Genomic DNA, 18,478 nt, shown 5'->3' with positions numbered 1-18,478 from the left:
ACTGCATGCTCCCTCCGTGACTCACCTCCTCCAAACGGTGCCCATATAACCCTGCGGATGGATTTCACCCAATCCTCCATGTCATTCTGCGTGCTCGCCATGAGGAGGTAGGTCTCATGATTAGCTGTCATCCGCTCTCGGTCTCCTCCTGCAAGACAAGATCATTGCACTTAGGAACCCTTTTGCTTCTGTGCCCGGCCAAGCTGCTGCCAGTCTGGCTGCTGGAAGCACCAGCAGCGGCTCCAGAGCAAGCAGACATGGATACTGTGCAGTGCTTGCTGACAGACATGGCATGAAAAGAAGGTCCTGTAAGTACATTCCCCATGAGACACTGAGAAGCTGTCATGCTTCCAAAAGGAAATGAGAGGATAAATGTCATCAGTAAACAAAAACAGCCCCATGCTGTTCCAAGAACCACAGGGGCCTGCACTAATCTGTAACTTGATACACACACTGGAAATTTTGCAGCAGTTACTGTACCACGACAGAGAGAATAAATGCAGAGACTGATAAGGGTGCTTTGAACAAGTGGGGATGACTCTATTCTTATTTTCAGGAACACACTGTGCCACATTCAGGGCAATAACACTTGATACACCCCAGTGCTGCTGTGACTCCCTAAGGAGAAGGCAGACGACACGGTACGACCCGCTGCCTTGGACGGCTCTGATGAGGATTAGATTAAAAGGGAACACACTGCCTTTTTATCCTTTCTTTAAAGAATGGGCCCACACTAAGAAGGTCAAAAATCAGAATTTGGCTTGCCACAGTTCCATGTTTTTGGATTTGTAGTACTGTTTCATCTCCATTCTAAAAGGTACCACATTAGTGCAAGGGCACTGGGGATTCAAACCACCTTTCCAGCACTGCAGAATGCCAAACACTTCCAGAAAAAGAGTGGCATTTTAATGCCCTTTCACTGTATGCCAAGGGCATACACGAGTACTTCACACACAAATGCAATGCACCTAGAAATCCTGTCAGTCCTGTATTCACATCCTTCCAGCTTCTTACATTCCCATTTTTTATCCTAGTGATATCTAAAGTAAATATCTCTGCTCATTACAGCAGGAATACTGCTCCTGGAAGAGTGCCATGCTTAGTGCTGGGCATTCAAACACGCTAGGATTTTAAAGACAAATTTCATAAGGACTAGAAAATCCTGGCCCACCTATTCTGTATTAATCTACTCCTGTAGACCATACTTTATAGAACTAGGACACACAACTGTAAAAGGGACTTAACTGAAACTTGATGAATGCAAAAGCCAGACATTGGCAGATTCTACTGAAAATTTATTCTTAAGGATTGCATCATTGTTCGAAACTTAAATTTTAACTTGGAGGTAAACAGAGATTCTGGTTTTCTACAGCCAAAACTCAGCCATTCATACGCCCTATGCTCCCCAAAAAGGGGATCAAAACAAATCATGCAACAACCTGAACTACAGTACATTTTAGACCATACCAGCAACCAGCAGTTTAAAAGTCTGCTTTATTTTCCTAAGATATAGTAAGGATGAACCTATGTTACGTGCCAATACTAGAGAAATATCAAGATTAATTTTTTTTAAAATGTTTTCAGTAACTAGCCCAAGGTCAGTACAAAACATGGGTCTTACTTCCACGTTATGTTCCATCCTTTTTACCACAGAGAATGAGGGTACGGGGACAGGGAAGCATCAGAATCCCAGACCTTAACATTCCCCATCAACCCTGCCCTGTAGAAAACACACAGTGAGGCCCTGGGAATTTGTTCCCCCCATTTTTATCTTTTACATATTCATTTTGACCAGAAAAAGGACAGATTTCTCATTCAAGGACAAAAAGGAGACATGATACTATCTTCAGTTTACTTCAAAAGGCCTATTTCACACATCAGCTAGAGTTCTCACCCTAAAAAGACCAAAAAATAAGGATGGAAGCATAAAACCTCAATATATTCTTAGAGCTATTAAATATAATAGTAATAAATACAGCATAGAGAAAAATAATGCATCACAATTGAATCCATTCTGTGGCTTATAAAAACTGAATAAATTATTTATCTTATCATAATGCACTGTAGCTCCTTTTCATTTCAGTGGACTAGGATCTTGCAAGGTGCCACACAAAAAAAAATCCCAAAATACATGCATAAACATATATATATATCAGATCCAGCAATGAAAAAAGAAGTGGTGATGTGGTTTTTTTTCACTAAAGAGACAACAAAAAATATGACACGTGATTGCCCTCCCAGGTGCTGCCAGACTGATCCATATTCTTTTAATAGCCTGCTATTTAAATTCAACAGATTATGTAATACTTGCTTAGCAGATGATGTAGTATTTACCAAGTTATCATGTTATGACAAATTGGAGGGTGTTCTCCAGATAGAGTGGATTAATCCCAGAAGTCCAGCTAGCTTATTTACAGTGTGAATTCCAGAGCAGTACTTTAGCTCAGGTAAACACCCACTGAGCCAACACACAATCAGCCTGATTTTGCAGAGAAGGAAAGCATAATGTTTGGTTACATTACCTTGTTATGAGAAAGTGAAGCTTTCCTAACAGAAAAAGCTTCATCATTTTATAGCAATTTTGAAGCTACTTTGCAATTCATATCCCTTTCTTTCACACACAATATTGGATCTTGCAGGGCTCTCCTGCTTGTGTGTTAATGCAGATACTATTCATTAACTAAAGCCTCATTAAAAGGTTTTTTTGGGACACAATAGCACTTGGATTTGTGTTTTACTGCAAACATTAATTTTTAGTGAGACTATATTTTAAATGCAAAATTTACAAGATGAGACAAGAAGAAATGACCATTATTTGGAAAAGAAGTTCATCTCAGACAAGAAATATCAGAAAAATAATTAGTGCCTTTCTGAATCTTCAGTAGATATGCAGGACACTTGTGAAAGATATTGTTTGGAATATCCACTTTTTTCCTTTTAATACTTTTGTTATGATTACAGTGAAGAATGAGGAGATCACAATCTCCAAAAATCAGACATCTATTCATACCACAGATACCAGCATTAAGAACATCAACTTGAAAACAGTGCTCAGCATGAAATCCCATTGCAGATGTGAACCCATACTCTTTTCCATGTGCAAACCATAACCAATTTTACCTATATTGCATTCTAGCTTCAGATTATGCCTTTTCAAATTTCTGTGCCTCATTCACAGTTCAAGAAATGCCTGAGCCTGTGTGATGTGGCCTGGTTGTGAACAGCCAGCTCAAGGGGCTGGAATAAGAACTCCACTTTTGCCCCCATCTTTTTCCCTTTGTTATTTTGCAGGTGCCACAGGAGCTGGAAGGAGCAGAACCCAGACCGCCTGACCAAAGAAGCTGACTCTGGCATGTCTGAGATGAAAAGCTGCTGTTTGCACCACTGATGTGTATATCCCAGCCTCTGGAAACGGCCAAAAGTAATTGGATCTACAGTGTTTGGAGTCTCAGAATGACAATGTATCATCACATAATGTTACTCCTGTGGCCCTAAGCAGACCCTAATCCGCTTTATTTCCTTGGCAGCAGCAGAAATGAACTCTTATTCATTAAAGGGATCTATCCATAACACCCATACGGGTGCCCAGTGCTCTGTCCTGCTGCTCAGGGGCCCACTGACCCACAGTCATCAGATGGTACCCCCAGTACCAGCAAGAGATTTTAAGAACTCTTGCCAGCATCCAGAAAAAAAACAACAAACCCCACAGTCCAAAACTACAATTAAATACAGAGAGGCCAATTCCTGCAGCGATCCACTCTGCAGGGGAAAAGAGAGGGACTAGGCTGTGCTGGTGATGCAGCACCACAGCTCCCACTTAGAGAGGCACTGGGAGCAGGGACTGCATTTAAGGGGAGACTGCTCCCTGAAGTACCAGGCTCAACAGCTCTGCAGCTCCTTACAGCCCATCCACTAAAGCAGAAGGCACAGACATCCTGGCATCCAGTCCTGGAAGGTGTTTTTACTACTCTGTAGATTTTTCCTGTCAAAGCCAATACCTTTCCTTTACCTGGATGTATCCGGGCTTGAACTCTTCACTAAGTACTGCCTTTGTCCTTTTAAAAGGATCTTGGATTTCCTGTGAACAGTGGTTCCAGCATTTCTTGAGAATGGAATGTGAAAGGATTAAATTCATACCAACTGTTTAAGAGAGAGTTTTCTCCCAGGAGGAACATCAAAAAACTAGGATTAATCCGATTTCTTCTGAGCTGAGAATGTCATGGCCAACCTCATAAGATCATTCACATTCTAAACAAAAAAAGTAAAATAAAATTGGGGACCAGTTTCAAAGCGAAACAGTTTTCTACTCCCTTGTGCATTTCTCTTAGCCACAGTTTCTGAAACCCATACTCTCTTCAGGTTGGGAACTGAATGAATATGAAAGGCGGACTGGCCTCACAAGAGAACTCACTGAGTTTTCTCTAGAAACATCCTCCTGCTTGGATGCTTTATATTTGTCTGATCAGGAAAATGATAAATAGTAAAATTTTAGCCTTCTGATGTTTCAGATGAATACACTAAATGCACCTCCATATGGTATTCAAACAGAGACTCCTGGCTACTCACCACCTCCCAGCATACTCTTCTCTGTTCAGGTGGATGATAAGACTGTGTGACTTACCATTCCTGATCAGGACTCCAGTTAGTATTTCTTCACAAGAAAAACACCAATAATCATGATAAAATACACAGCTCTTCCACTACACTTTGTGTTCCTAAATTATCCTCTTTGCTGCAAAGGAACTGTACACTAGCTGACATACTTAATCTGTGTCTCTAGAAAAACCCACCTGGATTTCCTTCATTAACATTCATTTTAAAGCATTTTTATTCGGACATTTTAATCTGAAGCAGAATTCATCTCAGCAAATTGTGGAGACACAATATCAGAGAACAAGATGAACAACTTTATTCTCCTTTTTTCCTAATGAAACTCCTTGCTCAAGAAAAAAAACAGAAATTTTTGGTTACCCAACCTTGATAGAAAAAGCACTGCTGCTTTAAGCACAGGTCTGAGTTGACACACTGATGTGCTACAGTTTAAATCCACACATTTGTCTTCCATGAACCAAAGCTGGAAACTATGGGATCCATCCATCCTCAAGTGAAATAAGGAACTCCATCGTAGCTGTTAAACTTATCATGATGCCCAACTTTTATGAAATGTAAGAACTATTCTGCTGGTCACTCCTTCTGTTCATGAACCCTGTGCACCTTGAGTGTGATGAAAATCACACACGGCTTCTTTCAAGGATGATTTGGGTTCCTGCATTGAGCTGACAATTTATCCTTCAAACTGCCATTGAACTGGTAGATGAGTTTAAACACTAAAATGTTTTATGTTCATCCCAGCTGGAACAGTGGAAAAACCTAACTGCAAAAAGCTTGGTTGAAGCATAGGCTGAGCAAAGAAAAATGAAGGCACTAAGCTGCACAATGCAATTGTATTTTAATGAGATTTTAATGTCATCTTGGGTCCAGGATTCATTGAGAACTTTTCTTCATAGCAAGTGACAATCTGTGTTGAAGGCTGAGCAACTGCTGCATCTCAGAAGACAAATTTAAAAACCAAAAGACACAAAGCTACTTGAAACTTGCTCTGGGTTTGGGAGTTTTTCTGTGGTTTTGTTTCTTTATTTAGAATTCTAAAAAGCTTCTTTATTCTGCATATGTCTGTAATTGGTCTTGTTCTTCCTGACTGTAAAACTTGACCAAGAATTTATAGCCTTCCCTCTAAGTTCATCTGAGAATGAAGAAAGAAGTAAATAGCCTAAATTCAAGTCACTGCACTATTTTTTTACTACAAAAAAGAAAGTCTGGACAACCAAGTTCTCAACAATCATGCAAAAACTCATGTAATCAGAAGAATAGTACACAGTTGCATTACCTCTAAAGCCTTGATGACAGGTAATAGATTGGGTGGAGGGAGATCTACAAACTACAATTCCAATTTCCCAGGATTGCCCTGTTCTGTCTGCTGTAACTGTTAGGCTCAAGGTTGCTTAGTCATCTAAAGGACAAAGATGTGGCTGGAGAAACACTTGACCTTTAACTGACTGATGCCACCACCACTGAGAAATCTCAGCTTTGAAATACAGCGTTATCAAAATCACTATTTTTTACAAGCAAACCACATCAGGTGCCCTATTAAATTTCTCTCTTCACAAAGAATTAACACATTTTCCTAGAAAGGGAATCAAGTAACTGTGAACAAGTCAGTAATGAGGATACTGCTTTTTAAATACTTCAGTACAAATATAATTTTCTCTTGCTCGTATCCAGCCAATCTTCTGCATTAATAATCTGCAACAGCAGTGTTCTAAACTATGGGTGTATTTTTTGAAGGGGGCATATTAGCTTTTCAACATAAAAGCTGAAGCCTAATTTAAGTGCTAAGTGGCAAAAAATTGCTAATACAAGTACATTCCCTGGTGGGCATTGTGCTCTAGCACAATTCCCCCACTTGCAGAATGCCTGGAAGACAGCAGGGCTTTTTCAACAGAATGAGCTGTTTTCATGAAGCACTGAACCAGCTGCTGTCAGATATCTGAAATCAGGCTCAGGAAATGAATTCCTCGTGTGTAACACAATGAACACTCTGTACAGGTAGGTCTCTCCTGTGCTGCAGGGCTACAACGGCAGCACCATCAGTCTGTAAGGGTAAGTTCAGTGTTTTGCACAATAAAAGCATTAAAACAGTGCCATATTTAAGCATTTTGCGTTTGCACAACTGTAATTACTGCTTAAATACCTGAGCAAAGAACTGTGATGCTTGCTCATCAGCAGTTGTAATTGTGTGAGAAAGAGATCATTAATGAGGAAAAGAGACACGAATTCAAATTATCCCTCGCACAATGTAAGAGCTCCGAGTTTTTGAGTGTCCTTTAATCTTTTCAGGCATGTCTCATTCTTCCCCCTGTTTTTGCTGCCCTTCCTTTATTCCTAATTTGAACTTCTGCTATGCTTCAAACAGATTTCACAATCTTCCACCTCATCCTCAGCCAGAGATCCCAAGTGGTACCTATTTTATAGAGTCTGTTCATTCTATTTTTCCTGTCTCTAAGATGTTGGTGCCAATACAGTTCACTTTTCTATCTTGCCCTTTCCCAGTGCCATTCTCACTTGAAAAAAATCTCATCTCTCTTCTTGCTCAGGGCACACCACACAGAACAGTTTGTTTAGAGGTTTTAATAGAAGTCCATCAATCTGTGTGGACCCCATCACAGCTCTGCACTTTACCAGCCCCTGAGCACACATTGCCTCTTGCAATGGAATTCATGTGGGCTTTTTTTTTTTGACAGAAAGATGGGAAAAGCATAAATAAACAAAAGCCAAGAGACTGGCCATAAGAAATCCACTCCTCTATATCCTTCATTACACTACTAGGACTTGAGACATATAAAATATTGATTCAGTTAGAGAAAAAAAAAACAAAACAACAAAACAGTGCATGCCACATTTGTCTATAAAAATGTACAATGCTGTTACAGTGCCCTGTTTCCAAAAGTTCAACCATAAAGAGCTTTCCTCTGGAATTCTGAGTTAAAGAAAGTAAAAAAAAAAGCAGAGTTTTGCCTAATGCCTAATTCAAAACCTACTGTGGATTTTTTAGTTAAAACTTGTACACACACAAAAGATATCAAATTGTCAGTGCTTGTTTCCTGGGGACAGAGACAAGAGAGATGCGCTTTCTGAACAATAGCTTCGTTCCTATCAGACAACAGAACTTGTTTGGGACTTCCTAGAATAAACAGCAGAGAAAGAAGAACAAGAGTTTTTCAGTGGCCTGTGAAGGAAGGAGTTTGAGGGTCACATAATGTCAAACATCACTGGTAGTGCAAGAACTTGTGGACAACTTCACTGTTACCTGTGGTAACTAATTTATTCTAAGAGAAAAGCATAAATTCAAATTACTACAGTAAATTATTTTCTCTGCCCCACATGACACATCTTGAAGATAAATTACTCTCATTTGAGAGTAAAAACGTTCTTTGAAGTATCTCAAGTTGGACACCAAGATGACCATTGTGTTATTTGAAATCTGGCTGATCTCCAAGCTGATTTTAGGGGAAGTCTGCAAACATATGCTTCTAAGGAAAGAGGGGAAAAAGTCCCATGCATTTGCTGGTGTAGTCATAGTCAAACATGTAAAGAATGCTTTAAAGGAATTTGACTGTCAGGACTCTGTTTTGGGAAAAAAAACAAGTCCTGAAGCTTTTGCTGCTGGGGAAATGACTGCCCCGCACGACCAAATTCCTTCTTTGCTCTTCAGCCTCTCATCATGAATTGCACTGAAGTGCAAACACTCAACCTGAAATGGATTTTTCTGAAAGGTCAAGTCCACAGCACATATTTGTATGGCATTTGATCTAGCAGGAAATTAAAACTTCTGATGATTTTAAGAAAGGAAGGATCAATACCTGAATGGAAGTCCTCAAGTGTAAATTCACCCAGGGACTGGCAGGACCTAGCTATATACACACTGGCATGTGAACTTCAGGCTGCAAAGCCAGCATGTCAGAGCAAGGTTGTCCTCAGAGACTAACAAGAACAACATTCAAAGCACATGCTCACTTCAGCTCTCAGCATTTACTCATTAAGCTCTCCAGCTCCCAGCATCCATTCATTAAGCCCTCCGTTCCTCATGAATATGGAATGTCCTCAGCCCTCAGCAGGTAAAAATCGAGATGCTCTTTTATCAGTCTAAACATGCTCTTGTGTGCACAACACAAAGTGGGGAATTAACTCAGTACAAACCAGCTAAATTCATGTGGTATTTCTTCAGAGAGCTCAGGCAAAAGAACTTCCATCAGGAGACAGCCATCCAGTATCCCAGGACAGTGAATTGTGGCTAAGCCATAACTTGAGACACTCTTTAAAATTCTGTTTCATACAGTGGCCTACTCATAAGTAGAATGATCTGCCCCAAACACAGAAAACATTGCATGCCTTCTAATTTTGCAGACAATTATTCTGTAAACAGACAGAAAAGATAATGTCTTTCCAAAAGCTTCCAAGAAAAACAGTTTGCTTTCTCCATCAGGAACTGACCATTCCCCTCCCTGCCTCTGCACATGGTGCTTTCCACTCTGCACTGAGTTAGACCCAAACACAGAAACACTTCATTTCCCCAGAGAGCAGCCAGTCCTTTCACTCATTCAAATTTGATCACAGATAAAAATAACAGCTCTTTGTGGCATAGATACAAAAGCAAAATGATGCAAATATTCTAAATGAGCAAGTATATATTATGCATACATGTAATTTTATTGAAGCATCACTTATTTAATAAGGCAAATTCATGTTTTAGCAGTTCAGTAAATAAATCAAGAATAAGTTATTCAATAAAGCATGTGAGCTAATTGACATATGCCAAAAACAATTACCTAATAGAGTGTTAGGTCTCAGCATAAGACAACCTTGCTTATCTAAAGTAGCAGGAAATTTTAGTCATCAGCTCAGGACATTTGTTCCACAGCTCATCTAAAATCAGCCATCTCCAGAAATACTGTGCCTCTTAGCACTATTTTGGGATATCAATTCAATATTGACTCAAACAAAAGTGTACCGCTTAATGAATTATCAGCTCAACTCTCCAGTCCTTTAGACATTTCAATCTCTGAAATGTCAGATTCAAGCACAGCTTTCATGTGGAAAGGGTCATCAAACACCAGTTATCTGCAAAGCACAAACAGAGCTTAGTGTTCTGTACGTCTCCATACATTGCAGTAGAGCAGGATGAACAGAAACATCATTTCAGCCCTGTTCTGCTATATTTGTGACACAGACATGTCCATAATACGGTCTGATTTCCCCTCTCACTAATGAGGGCAGAATGATCCCAGAGTGAATTTGCTACTGATCCAGGTAGGTCTATACCTTTGCTTTGACAGCTGGAGCCCATACACCACAGCATGTTTTTTTCACACAAACATCAGTTGGGTCTCATTTCTGGCAGAGTGCGCTAACAGAAAGTGCTTGCATGGAGAAACCCCAATGTATTTTGAAGTACTCTTTATTTTTAAAGGACAATATACAGTGACTACCTACAAACCATTCGCTTTTTAATAAATATCAGTAAATCTATGAAGTAGTCTGCAATTAAGCAGAAAAAGTTATTCAAGATGCTTTATTTTTCTGGTAGGAAAGAACTACTTATAGCAAAGTCATGACTGCAAGACAAACCTGAGAGGTTACCAGCAGGCATTTCTGATTTTGGTACACAATTATTGGTAAATTTCTGTGCATTGTGAAGGGATTCCAAGTCTGATAATAGGCAAGTCAACAAAAAAATCCATCACTGACAATCTGGATGACAACAATGCATTAACCAACAAAGCCACAGACTCAGCAGACATTAGCTAATACTAAAGAGGCAGCATCTATCCTCTAGGTAATCACTGCCCTTTCATGAAACACAGAGCCTTAACCCACAGGAAGTTATAAGCTGAGGATAAGGACATAATGATGACATACAAATACCTACTACTGACAAAACAGGAGACAGGAATTTAACTATCATCAGCTCAGCTTTGAAAAGTTTACTGCTCATAACCACCATGTGCACTGTAAGCTGAGGCCACCTTACAGAAGCTACTACAACTTTCTGGTGTCCTCACAGAACAATAGAAGAGCATGCCAATATTAGCTAGGAGTTAGACAAAGAGATTTCCCTGAAGTTTAACAAGATTCTCTAGCTACATTAGAATTTACAAAACTGTTGAATGCCAAGTTATGGCAGATTCTTTAAAATTCTGCCTTATGCTTAGACTAAGTTTAAACATTCAAAAGAAAGGTAATTGATTCACTGACAGGTTACCATTCACTGAGGATGTTATTTCCATATGGAGGGTATGGAATATTTTTTTGTTAAGTGTGCTGAGCATGGACATAGCAAGCAACTGTCCCTAAACCATACCGCATATATGGCAGAAGATATTTTAAAAGAATGGGAACAAAAAAAAAAGTATGTTAAGATATAAGTCAGTGAGAGAGAAATATTTGCTAGTGAGATTACCAAATGCATCACCAAGATTCATCACTTATACAAAATATAGAGAGAACTGTAGGATCTCATATCACGTTGCACATAAAAGTTGCCAAATCCTTAGTAATTTTTTGGAAAGGAGACTCTGGTATCTTAGAAAGACTCTCAGTATCAGTGGCACAGCTAGAACAGGCGATTATCACAAAGTCTGGGTGAGAGCCAGCTCTTGTAAGGTTTCCCACATTAAGTCCTCTGACAGGGACACAGGCTTTGATGGTTATCCCAGCTGAACTGCTGAGTCCCTCTGGAGTGTACCCAGGCACTCAGCATGGAGAGAGAGGGAGGCTGCCCTAAAAACAGGGTGTATTTAGGTGGCACAGCTCCACTAGAGGCACAGCTGCACTCCCAAGACCTGAGCAGAAATCCCAGGTAAGCCTGACAAGCACTTTATTTCTTCAAGTATTTTATGGTATGGGCAGTAGCTGCCAGGCAAAGAGAAATTCCCCATCATTCTTCAAGTGAAGTCGCTTCTCCCACATGCCACAGAACCTCCTCAAATTTTGAGATCAAGCTGTCAGACACAAAGCAATGAGCCCCCCATTCAAAACCACTTTCCCCTTGCAGTTTCCTCTCCAAAAATGAGACATTTAGTTTGCTGCTGTTTTATGCAATCACACAGAGTTGAATTCCAATTCTAATTCTACCTTGCCCAAAAGCAACGAGAGGCATAGAGCAGCCTTAGAACAGCCTTAGTCTATAGGAAGGGCTGTGGATTGGGGGTCTCCTTGTTTCTACACAGACATGGAGTGCAACCAGACTCATCAAACCGTTCTCTGAAGGGATACTCAGCCAGTGCTGGGGGATACAGAAATGCTCTCCTAGGTACCAGCATCTGCTTAGGTTTTCAAAATGAAAAATGAAGGAGAGCAAAGGAAAATATTTGAAAGAGGATGCTTAGATGAGACCCAACCATGTGTTGGTGCCTGCACTGCAAATTTCACTTCCTTTCAAAGAATTCCTCTTCAAAACATCTCTGTGATCCTTTGCAAACATACTTCCCCCTGTCACTTTCCAAACTGTCAAGAAAGTAAATTAGATACAAAGTCACTTTGAATGTTCAAGGATTTAAGCAAATTCCCTGGAACTCTGTTCTCTGTGTTGCCTCCTGTGATTATTCTACTGTAAAAACACTTATTGATCACAAGCTGAACAGGAATACACTTTCCATCACACATGCTACATTTTGAAGTTGAAAGCACGGAATTCACAGGAGAACCTTTTATCCCATAAAAAAATCTTACAAAAAGAAAAACTCAAGTTGATTATGGCTAGTTAAACAGGGAAAGAGACTAAAACTTACTACAACCTAATTTCTGCAGATTGACAGGTGGTCACATCTAGTTAATCTCGTCATGCTCCTTACATATTAAATACAACATCAGCCAATGCCCAGATTGCAAATTATTCTGTGACTATACAGCACTGAAAGGGAGAAAAGTCCTTATCCTTGGCAGCCCAGAAGCTGGGGATTCTTTTGAGCAGAAAAGGCTTGTTTGAAATGAATGGCATAAAAACTGAGCTGAATGACCAAAGGATACCCTGCTAAAAAGACAAAAAACCACATTTCTCCACCTGGAGCTGCTACAGTACCCGCAGATGGAGAAAGAAGTGACATGACTAAGGGAAGAAATAACTCCAATCAGGTTAAAAACCCCCACCTGGGAAGCAAGGTCCATAATAAAAGAACTAGGCCGTAATGAGAGTTGTGCTGGCTGTGGCCAGGCTGCTAAGCCACACCTGAGTGAGCCAAGCAAAACCTCACCTGGGTACACCCATGTGGCACTTCAGGGACAACACTTCAGGAAAAGTCATTCCTGTACTCAGGCTACTCAGGCTCTGAGAAATGCTGCACTCACCTGTTGTAGGATGGAGCTTTTGCCTGAGTCTGCTGTGGCAGGGGAGTGCATTTTCTGCTGTGATTTCTCTCTTTACAACCTCTGACTATACTCACTTCTCATGCAGAATCACTCCCAGTGAATTAGGTTTTTGCCCTTGGATAGAGACTGAGTGGGGAACTGGCCCTTTCGACATTCAGATTCATCTGTTCTCTAACTGATATACACAGAGTAAATAAACTTCATTTACATAAAAGAACATGATGATTTCTCCTCTAATGAAGGATTAACTATCAATGCCATGAAAGGCATCTGGCAGCAGTAATCCATGAGCCTTCCTTCTTAGGGGCCTGGACTACTTACAGAAATAACTTCTGTTCCAGCTGGGAGGACACTGACAGATCAACAAATGGATTAACACAGTCCCAAAGGCTCACAGATTCAGTCCTGTGCCCCAGTGACCAGGTTGTCCTTTTCCCAGTACTCAGCTGCTGTAGCAGTTATGCTGTGTAGGCCTGAATTGCCACGTGAATATTCCAATAATCAAGCACAGGATAGAAGAGCAAAACCTGTTTTCCACAGCCACAGAGCTCTTTGCTACTTACTCAGGAATCCAGGCAAGTTGTGTCATTTTCCTGACCTTCAGATACTCTAAATAGGGACAAATGCTTCTGCCTTACTCTGCTTACTATTCTGGCATAAAACACTATTTAAATGCTGATAAAATAATTATAAAGGAGACAACATCCCATGGAAAAGAAAATGAAACTGGCAGCATGATCTGAGGGGACAGTGTAAGTTAATTCAAAACGATAGTGGAAATATAATGATACAATTAGAGCGGTAAACAAATCTAGAGGTAATGAATCAATTTATTAAACTAAATGTCACTATGCATTCCTACCATGTAGGCACAATTCTCAGAAGAATGCCTCAAATAAATCTGAAGAACTCAAACACACCAAGACTGCAATTCAAAAAACTAATGGCAAAGCCTACCATTTAGGACTGCTAATAAGATTTCTGCAGTTTAATAGCTTTTCTCCCTAAAATAGATTTTGCTTAGCCATGTAACTAAGCTCACTGATCTCTGCTCTTGACCTTCTAGGGCAACTTCCATGACTGTACTAAAATATACACCACACTCTTAGGTCTGGGAGACAGATTTGTTGCCACAGAGGCTGGGTCACTGAAAGGTTAATTCTTTCAGTAACTGCTTCTCAGCAGGACTCTGGTATCACATCCAACAGCTCTGCTCCAGTATGCAGTGATGAAATGAAGGTGTTTATCTGCACATGAATGGGTGGGTAGGAGTGGATCCCTGTCTGTGGGGTGAAACTCCAACACATCCATCCAGACATCGAAACTGGAGGCTTCCAAAGCAAAGACTGCCATAAATAAGACAAAGTTGCCTACCACATGATGCTCCTGAAGCCCAAGTCCTCAGGAAAAAATTAAATTCTTAGCTAAAATGGGGAATGATATTTCCATGCTTAGAAGAGAGGCCTTCTTACCATACAAGGTATAGCCAACTTTTTTTTTGCCTTTTTAATTTTTTTAAATGTGATTAATTCTCCTGACCTCACAGATCTGAAGATTTAACTTATAAAATGCAAGGTTATTACCTGTGGAGAGAGGCCACAAATGACTCTGTTTGTGCTAAAATAGGATCTCAGGAGTGACCTCTGGGAATGGGGATAATAGGGATGCAAGTTTCAGCTCCAAGGAGACTTTACTGGACGAGGACACACATCTGGAAATGCTAAGGGAGGGGTGGGTGACAGCAGGACTTAGATGCTTTGTTTAGGCTCCAGACATCTAAAGCACCTGGAATTCTCCAACCACTCCAGAATGACTCTGGATCAACTCTCCAGATATAAAGCTGTATGTGAACAGCCAGCCAATAATAAATTGGTTTTGCTCCGTTTACCTCAGGTATCCTCTAAACCCAACCATTTGCAATATTCCCTTCCTCTAACTTTGCTAGTGTATTACTCTTCCCAGGCTGAAAGCATATTGAAATCTAACAACCAACTGCAGCGCCTGCGGAACAGCTTCATTCAGCCTCCCACGACGTGACAAAACCCCACGTCTCACAGAAAGACCAAGAGATGCACACAGCCCATTCATAGTGCATCAGGGGAGAGAGGAGAGAGGTACCATCCTGAGACTGGAGAGGAGTATCTCCTTCCAGCAATTCCCTCCCAACAGCAGCACAGAAACTTCCCTTACAGCTCCATAAAACACACCAGCTCAGGAAGAGATCTGTTCATCAGGTAACTGAGCCAGTTATAATTATAAAAATACATATAAAATTTATATAAAAATAACGTGCCACCTCACTGTAAAAGGTGCAACGCCATCACCTACACACCGGCACGCTGCCACTGCACAATGTGCTATGGTCACGTTAGCCTCATGAAGCTTCACTTACTCAGCAAATTCAGTATACATACAATCCTGCATGAAATATTCCACCCTGCTGTCTGCTGGTGGGGGGCAGCTGCAACACAGGCATGTCTGACCAACACGTCCATTTATTTGCTTTTGCTAAGCTTTAAAATAAGGCTTCAAGCCTATGGAAGCAGCTGCACGCTGCCTCAGTAAAACTTCTGAACAAGAGTTTGTTTACAAAGAAAACTGAATTTCTCTGGGACACTACCAAACAAAACTAAACCTCCCAGACAGCATGTCTACTCTCAGAGATGGCAACAGAACCACTTGAGTTCCCATTAGTATTTAAGCACACAACTGGGAAAAACCCACCCAGAGCTGGGCACCAGACCTGCTGCGTGTCAGAGGCCGGTGGCTGTTAGGTTTCCCTCAGACACTGCTGCAGGAAGAGCCAGCCCCACACCTTCAGAAGATGGTCATTCTCAGCTGACTTTCATGCATGTGGCCTCTCTATAAAGGCACTGAAAAAGAAATCACAGCACGACATTGCTGCAGAGCACTTCAGAGCCATCCTGGAGCAGGCTGTGCTCACCCAGCTCACTTAAGGGGTACTGGTATGCACAAGAGAGCCCTTTTACTGCTACCCACACTACTGCAGAGGACACGGACACGTGTCACCTGGGCTAGCTCAGCCATGGAACAGACTGCCTGTTGTCACTTGCCAGGGTCCCCAGCTGAACTTGGCTCTGTCCAGCAGATGGGCTGCTCCCAGCACTTCCCATCACCATCACAGCATGCCTTACCACAACTCCAGAACACCACAGGAAGCTCTGCATACCTTGCCAACAGCTCACCTTGGCCCTTGCTCATGTCCAATGTGGATGAGTAGCTCTCACAGAGACCCTGGCTGTTTAACAGGTGGGAACAGGGAAACACTGCTCAAAATGCACTACTACTGTGTGCTGCCTGCAGCTTCGGTCACAAGCAACCTTTCAGGCAGCTCCACACCTTTTTGCTCTGATATCCGTAGAATTCACCTGTAGTGCCGTGCAAAACACATGCTTCTTTGCAGTTGGCCTCTCCATTTCTCCTCTCCCTCCGAGGGACAAAGGAGGCTTATCATCAAAAGAAGACAGACACAGATATCAGCAGCCTACCAAATCTGCTTGAAGCCAGGCAAACAACAGCTCTGACCTTGGAGGCAGTCAAAACAAAATCACATCTTATCTCATTCCCAGCATGGGTATCTGATTAGCTAGAAGGACACTTAACATGGCGAGACACAAGTACCTTCACTGCACACAGGAAAATCTTGCCCGCACACAGAAAAACAATCCAATAGTAAATTCACAAGGGTAAATTTGCAAGAGTTAATTCATAAAAGGTGGTGGCTACATCCTCAAATCAGCTGCCTGCATGCCATCCGATCACTAGGATCACTTGCCTTTCCTGCCCCAGAATTCAGTGTCTGATTTCAGTTCTGGGCTACCAATATGAAAAGAGTTATGCTTTCAGACTACACTTGGGATAAACTGCTAATCCTACCCCAATACACAGGGCTAGAAAGAAACTGCAGGTTGGTGTCATTTGCATCATGAACTATAGTGGTTGAACATTCTCTGCAGTGAGAGGGTGAGGAGAAGCGCTTCAGCTGAGTGAAATCAGGAACTTCATTCTGGGGTTATAGTATACATCTGGGAACTGGAATGTAGCTGTCATCTAAAAAGATCTTTGCTGGGTATTTTGTTGGTGTGCATGCATTTGGATTTTTTTTTTAAAAGGAATGAAACACTATCCAAAGAAGTTGTACCCAGTGTAAGCCAAAACCCTTACTGTAGAAAGGAGCAAGTTGAGGGAGACTGTGGGATTTGCAGAGCCAACCACTTAAAAAAAGCAAATCCTCTCCAAGGACAAACCACACTGAAATTGTTCCCAGGCTGCACTCAGGGAAGGGAGGAAGAACGCTCAAGTTCTGAAAGAAAACCTTGCATTTTCTCACCTGGGCAAGTGTGGAGACACTTTATTTAAAAACCAAACAAACATGTTTTCTATACCCAAACCCACTTCCTCTGTCTTTAGTCCCTAAAATGTTAACATACAGGAGTTCCTGATCCTGACCATGCACTCCATAAATCAAAAAAATATTTAGAGAACTGTTTTTGCAAGAGATACTGGAGAAATAGATAAGTGTCACAGCCAGGTTTTGGGAACCAGTAATTTACTTGGTCATTTGTGGATGCCAGGATCCAGAAGCTTCATTAGAAGCATTAGAAATTTACAAAAGACTCATCAAAACACAGAAAATTAGCAACATAAAATTTCAGACGGCAGTGTGATGAATAAGTATACTGCCATCCTGTCCACCTGGTGATGACACTTGGGTACATTTACCCAAGACATACATTGTCCTTTCCATACCCTGCACGTGCACGCTGCTGTAGGCAGTACAGATTTCCCCATGGCACTACCGGGGAAAAAAAAGGCTGCTATACTGAGTGCAATACAGCCTTTGCTGCCCACAATTTCAATACTTTTTCTATCATGTGATCTGCAAATGGTCCAAGATAATCAGAGCTATTTAATGAATATTTCATTGTTTGTGATGACTTAGAAAAGAAGGAGCTACTTCAACTGCTGATCAAAATAAGCTCCATGAGTGGTCTGTGAGGTAACAGAGAGCAAGACAAGCAGAATTTATGCCTATCAAGTAAGCACAGACTTTTCACTGGCCTACCACAAGAGCAGATATTTACTGACACACCAGTTTTCAAGGCACATGTGATGGTTACTGATATAAAAACACTGCCTTCTGAAAGAACTGCATATTGCATGTGGTCATGAAGCTGTTCTCAACCTCAATCCTCTGCTGAAAATACTGTAAACACACCATACACAAACAGTCTGGGCTTGAAATTCAGAGTGACGAATTATCTGATTCATAAAACAGAAAAAAAATGTTTCCAACAAAAGAAATTCCAAGTAAATCCAAAACATAACTCCTCTATCAGAGAAATTAATGAAATTACAGACTCCTAAAAATAATGGTAAATCGTGCAAAGAACTGACTCAGCAGTTCTCCATGTCTCCCTGAGTGGGTAGCAGTGGAGGCATTTCAAGCTCAGTTGCTTAGTGGGAACCTCCATTGCATTCCTAGCTTCAGGATCCAGTTTCAACAGGAAAGTTGCGCTAGGGAATCAACACA

The 18,478-nt window shown here is 41.1% G+C and overlaps 1 protein-coding gene across 4 annotated transcripts in view; it reads right to left on the bottom strand.

Moving 5' to 3' along the window:
• ARHGAP24 (Rho GTPase activating protein 24) overlaps positions 1-18,478 on the bottom strand; it is a 181,894-nt gene that overhangs the window by 30,070 nt on the left and 133,346 nt on the right. For all 4 annotated transcript variants that reach the window (XM_038136612.1, XM_038136615.1, XM_038136614.1 and 1 more), the window contains one exon: positions 26-148. In XM_038136612.1, coding sequence (XP_037992540.1) covers positions 26-148 — 123 coding nt within the window. The remainder of the gene's footprint in view (positions 1-25; positions 149-18,478) is intronic.

Source organism: Motacilla alba, chromosome 4 (assembly GCF_015832195.1).
Source record: "Motacilla alba alba isolate MOTALB_02 chromosome 4, Motacilla_alba_V1.0_pri, whole genome shotgun sequence".
Classification (NCBI taxonomy): Eukaryota; Metazoa; Chordata; class Aves; order Passeriformes; family Motacillidae; genus Motacilla; species Motacilla alba.
This window is presented reverse-complemented; position numbering and strand designations above follow the sequence as displayed.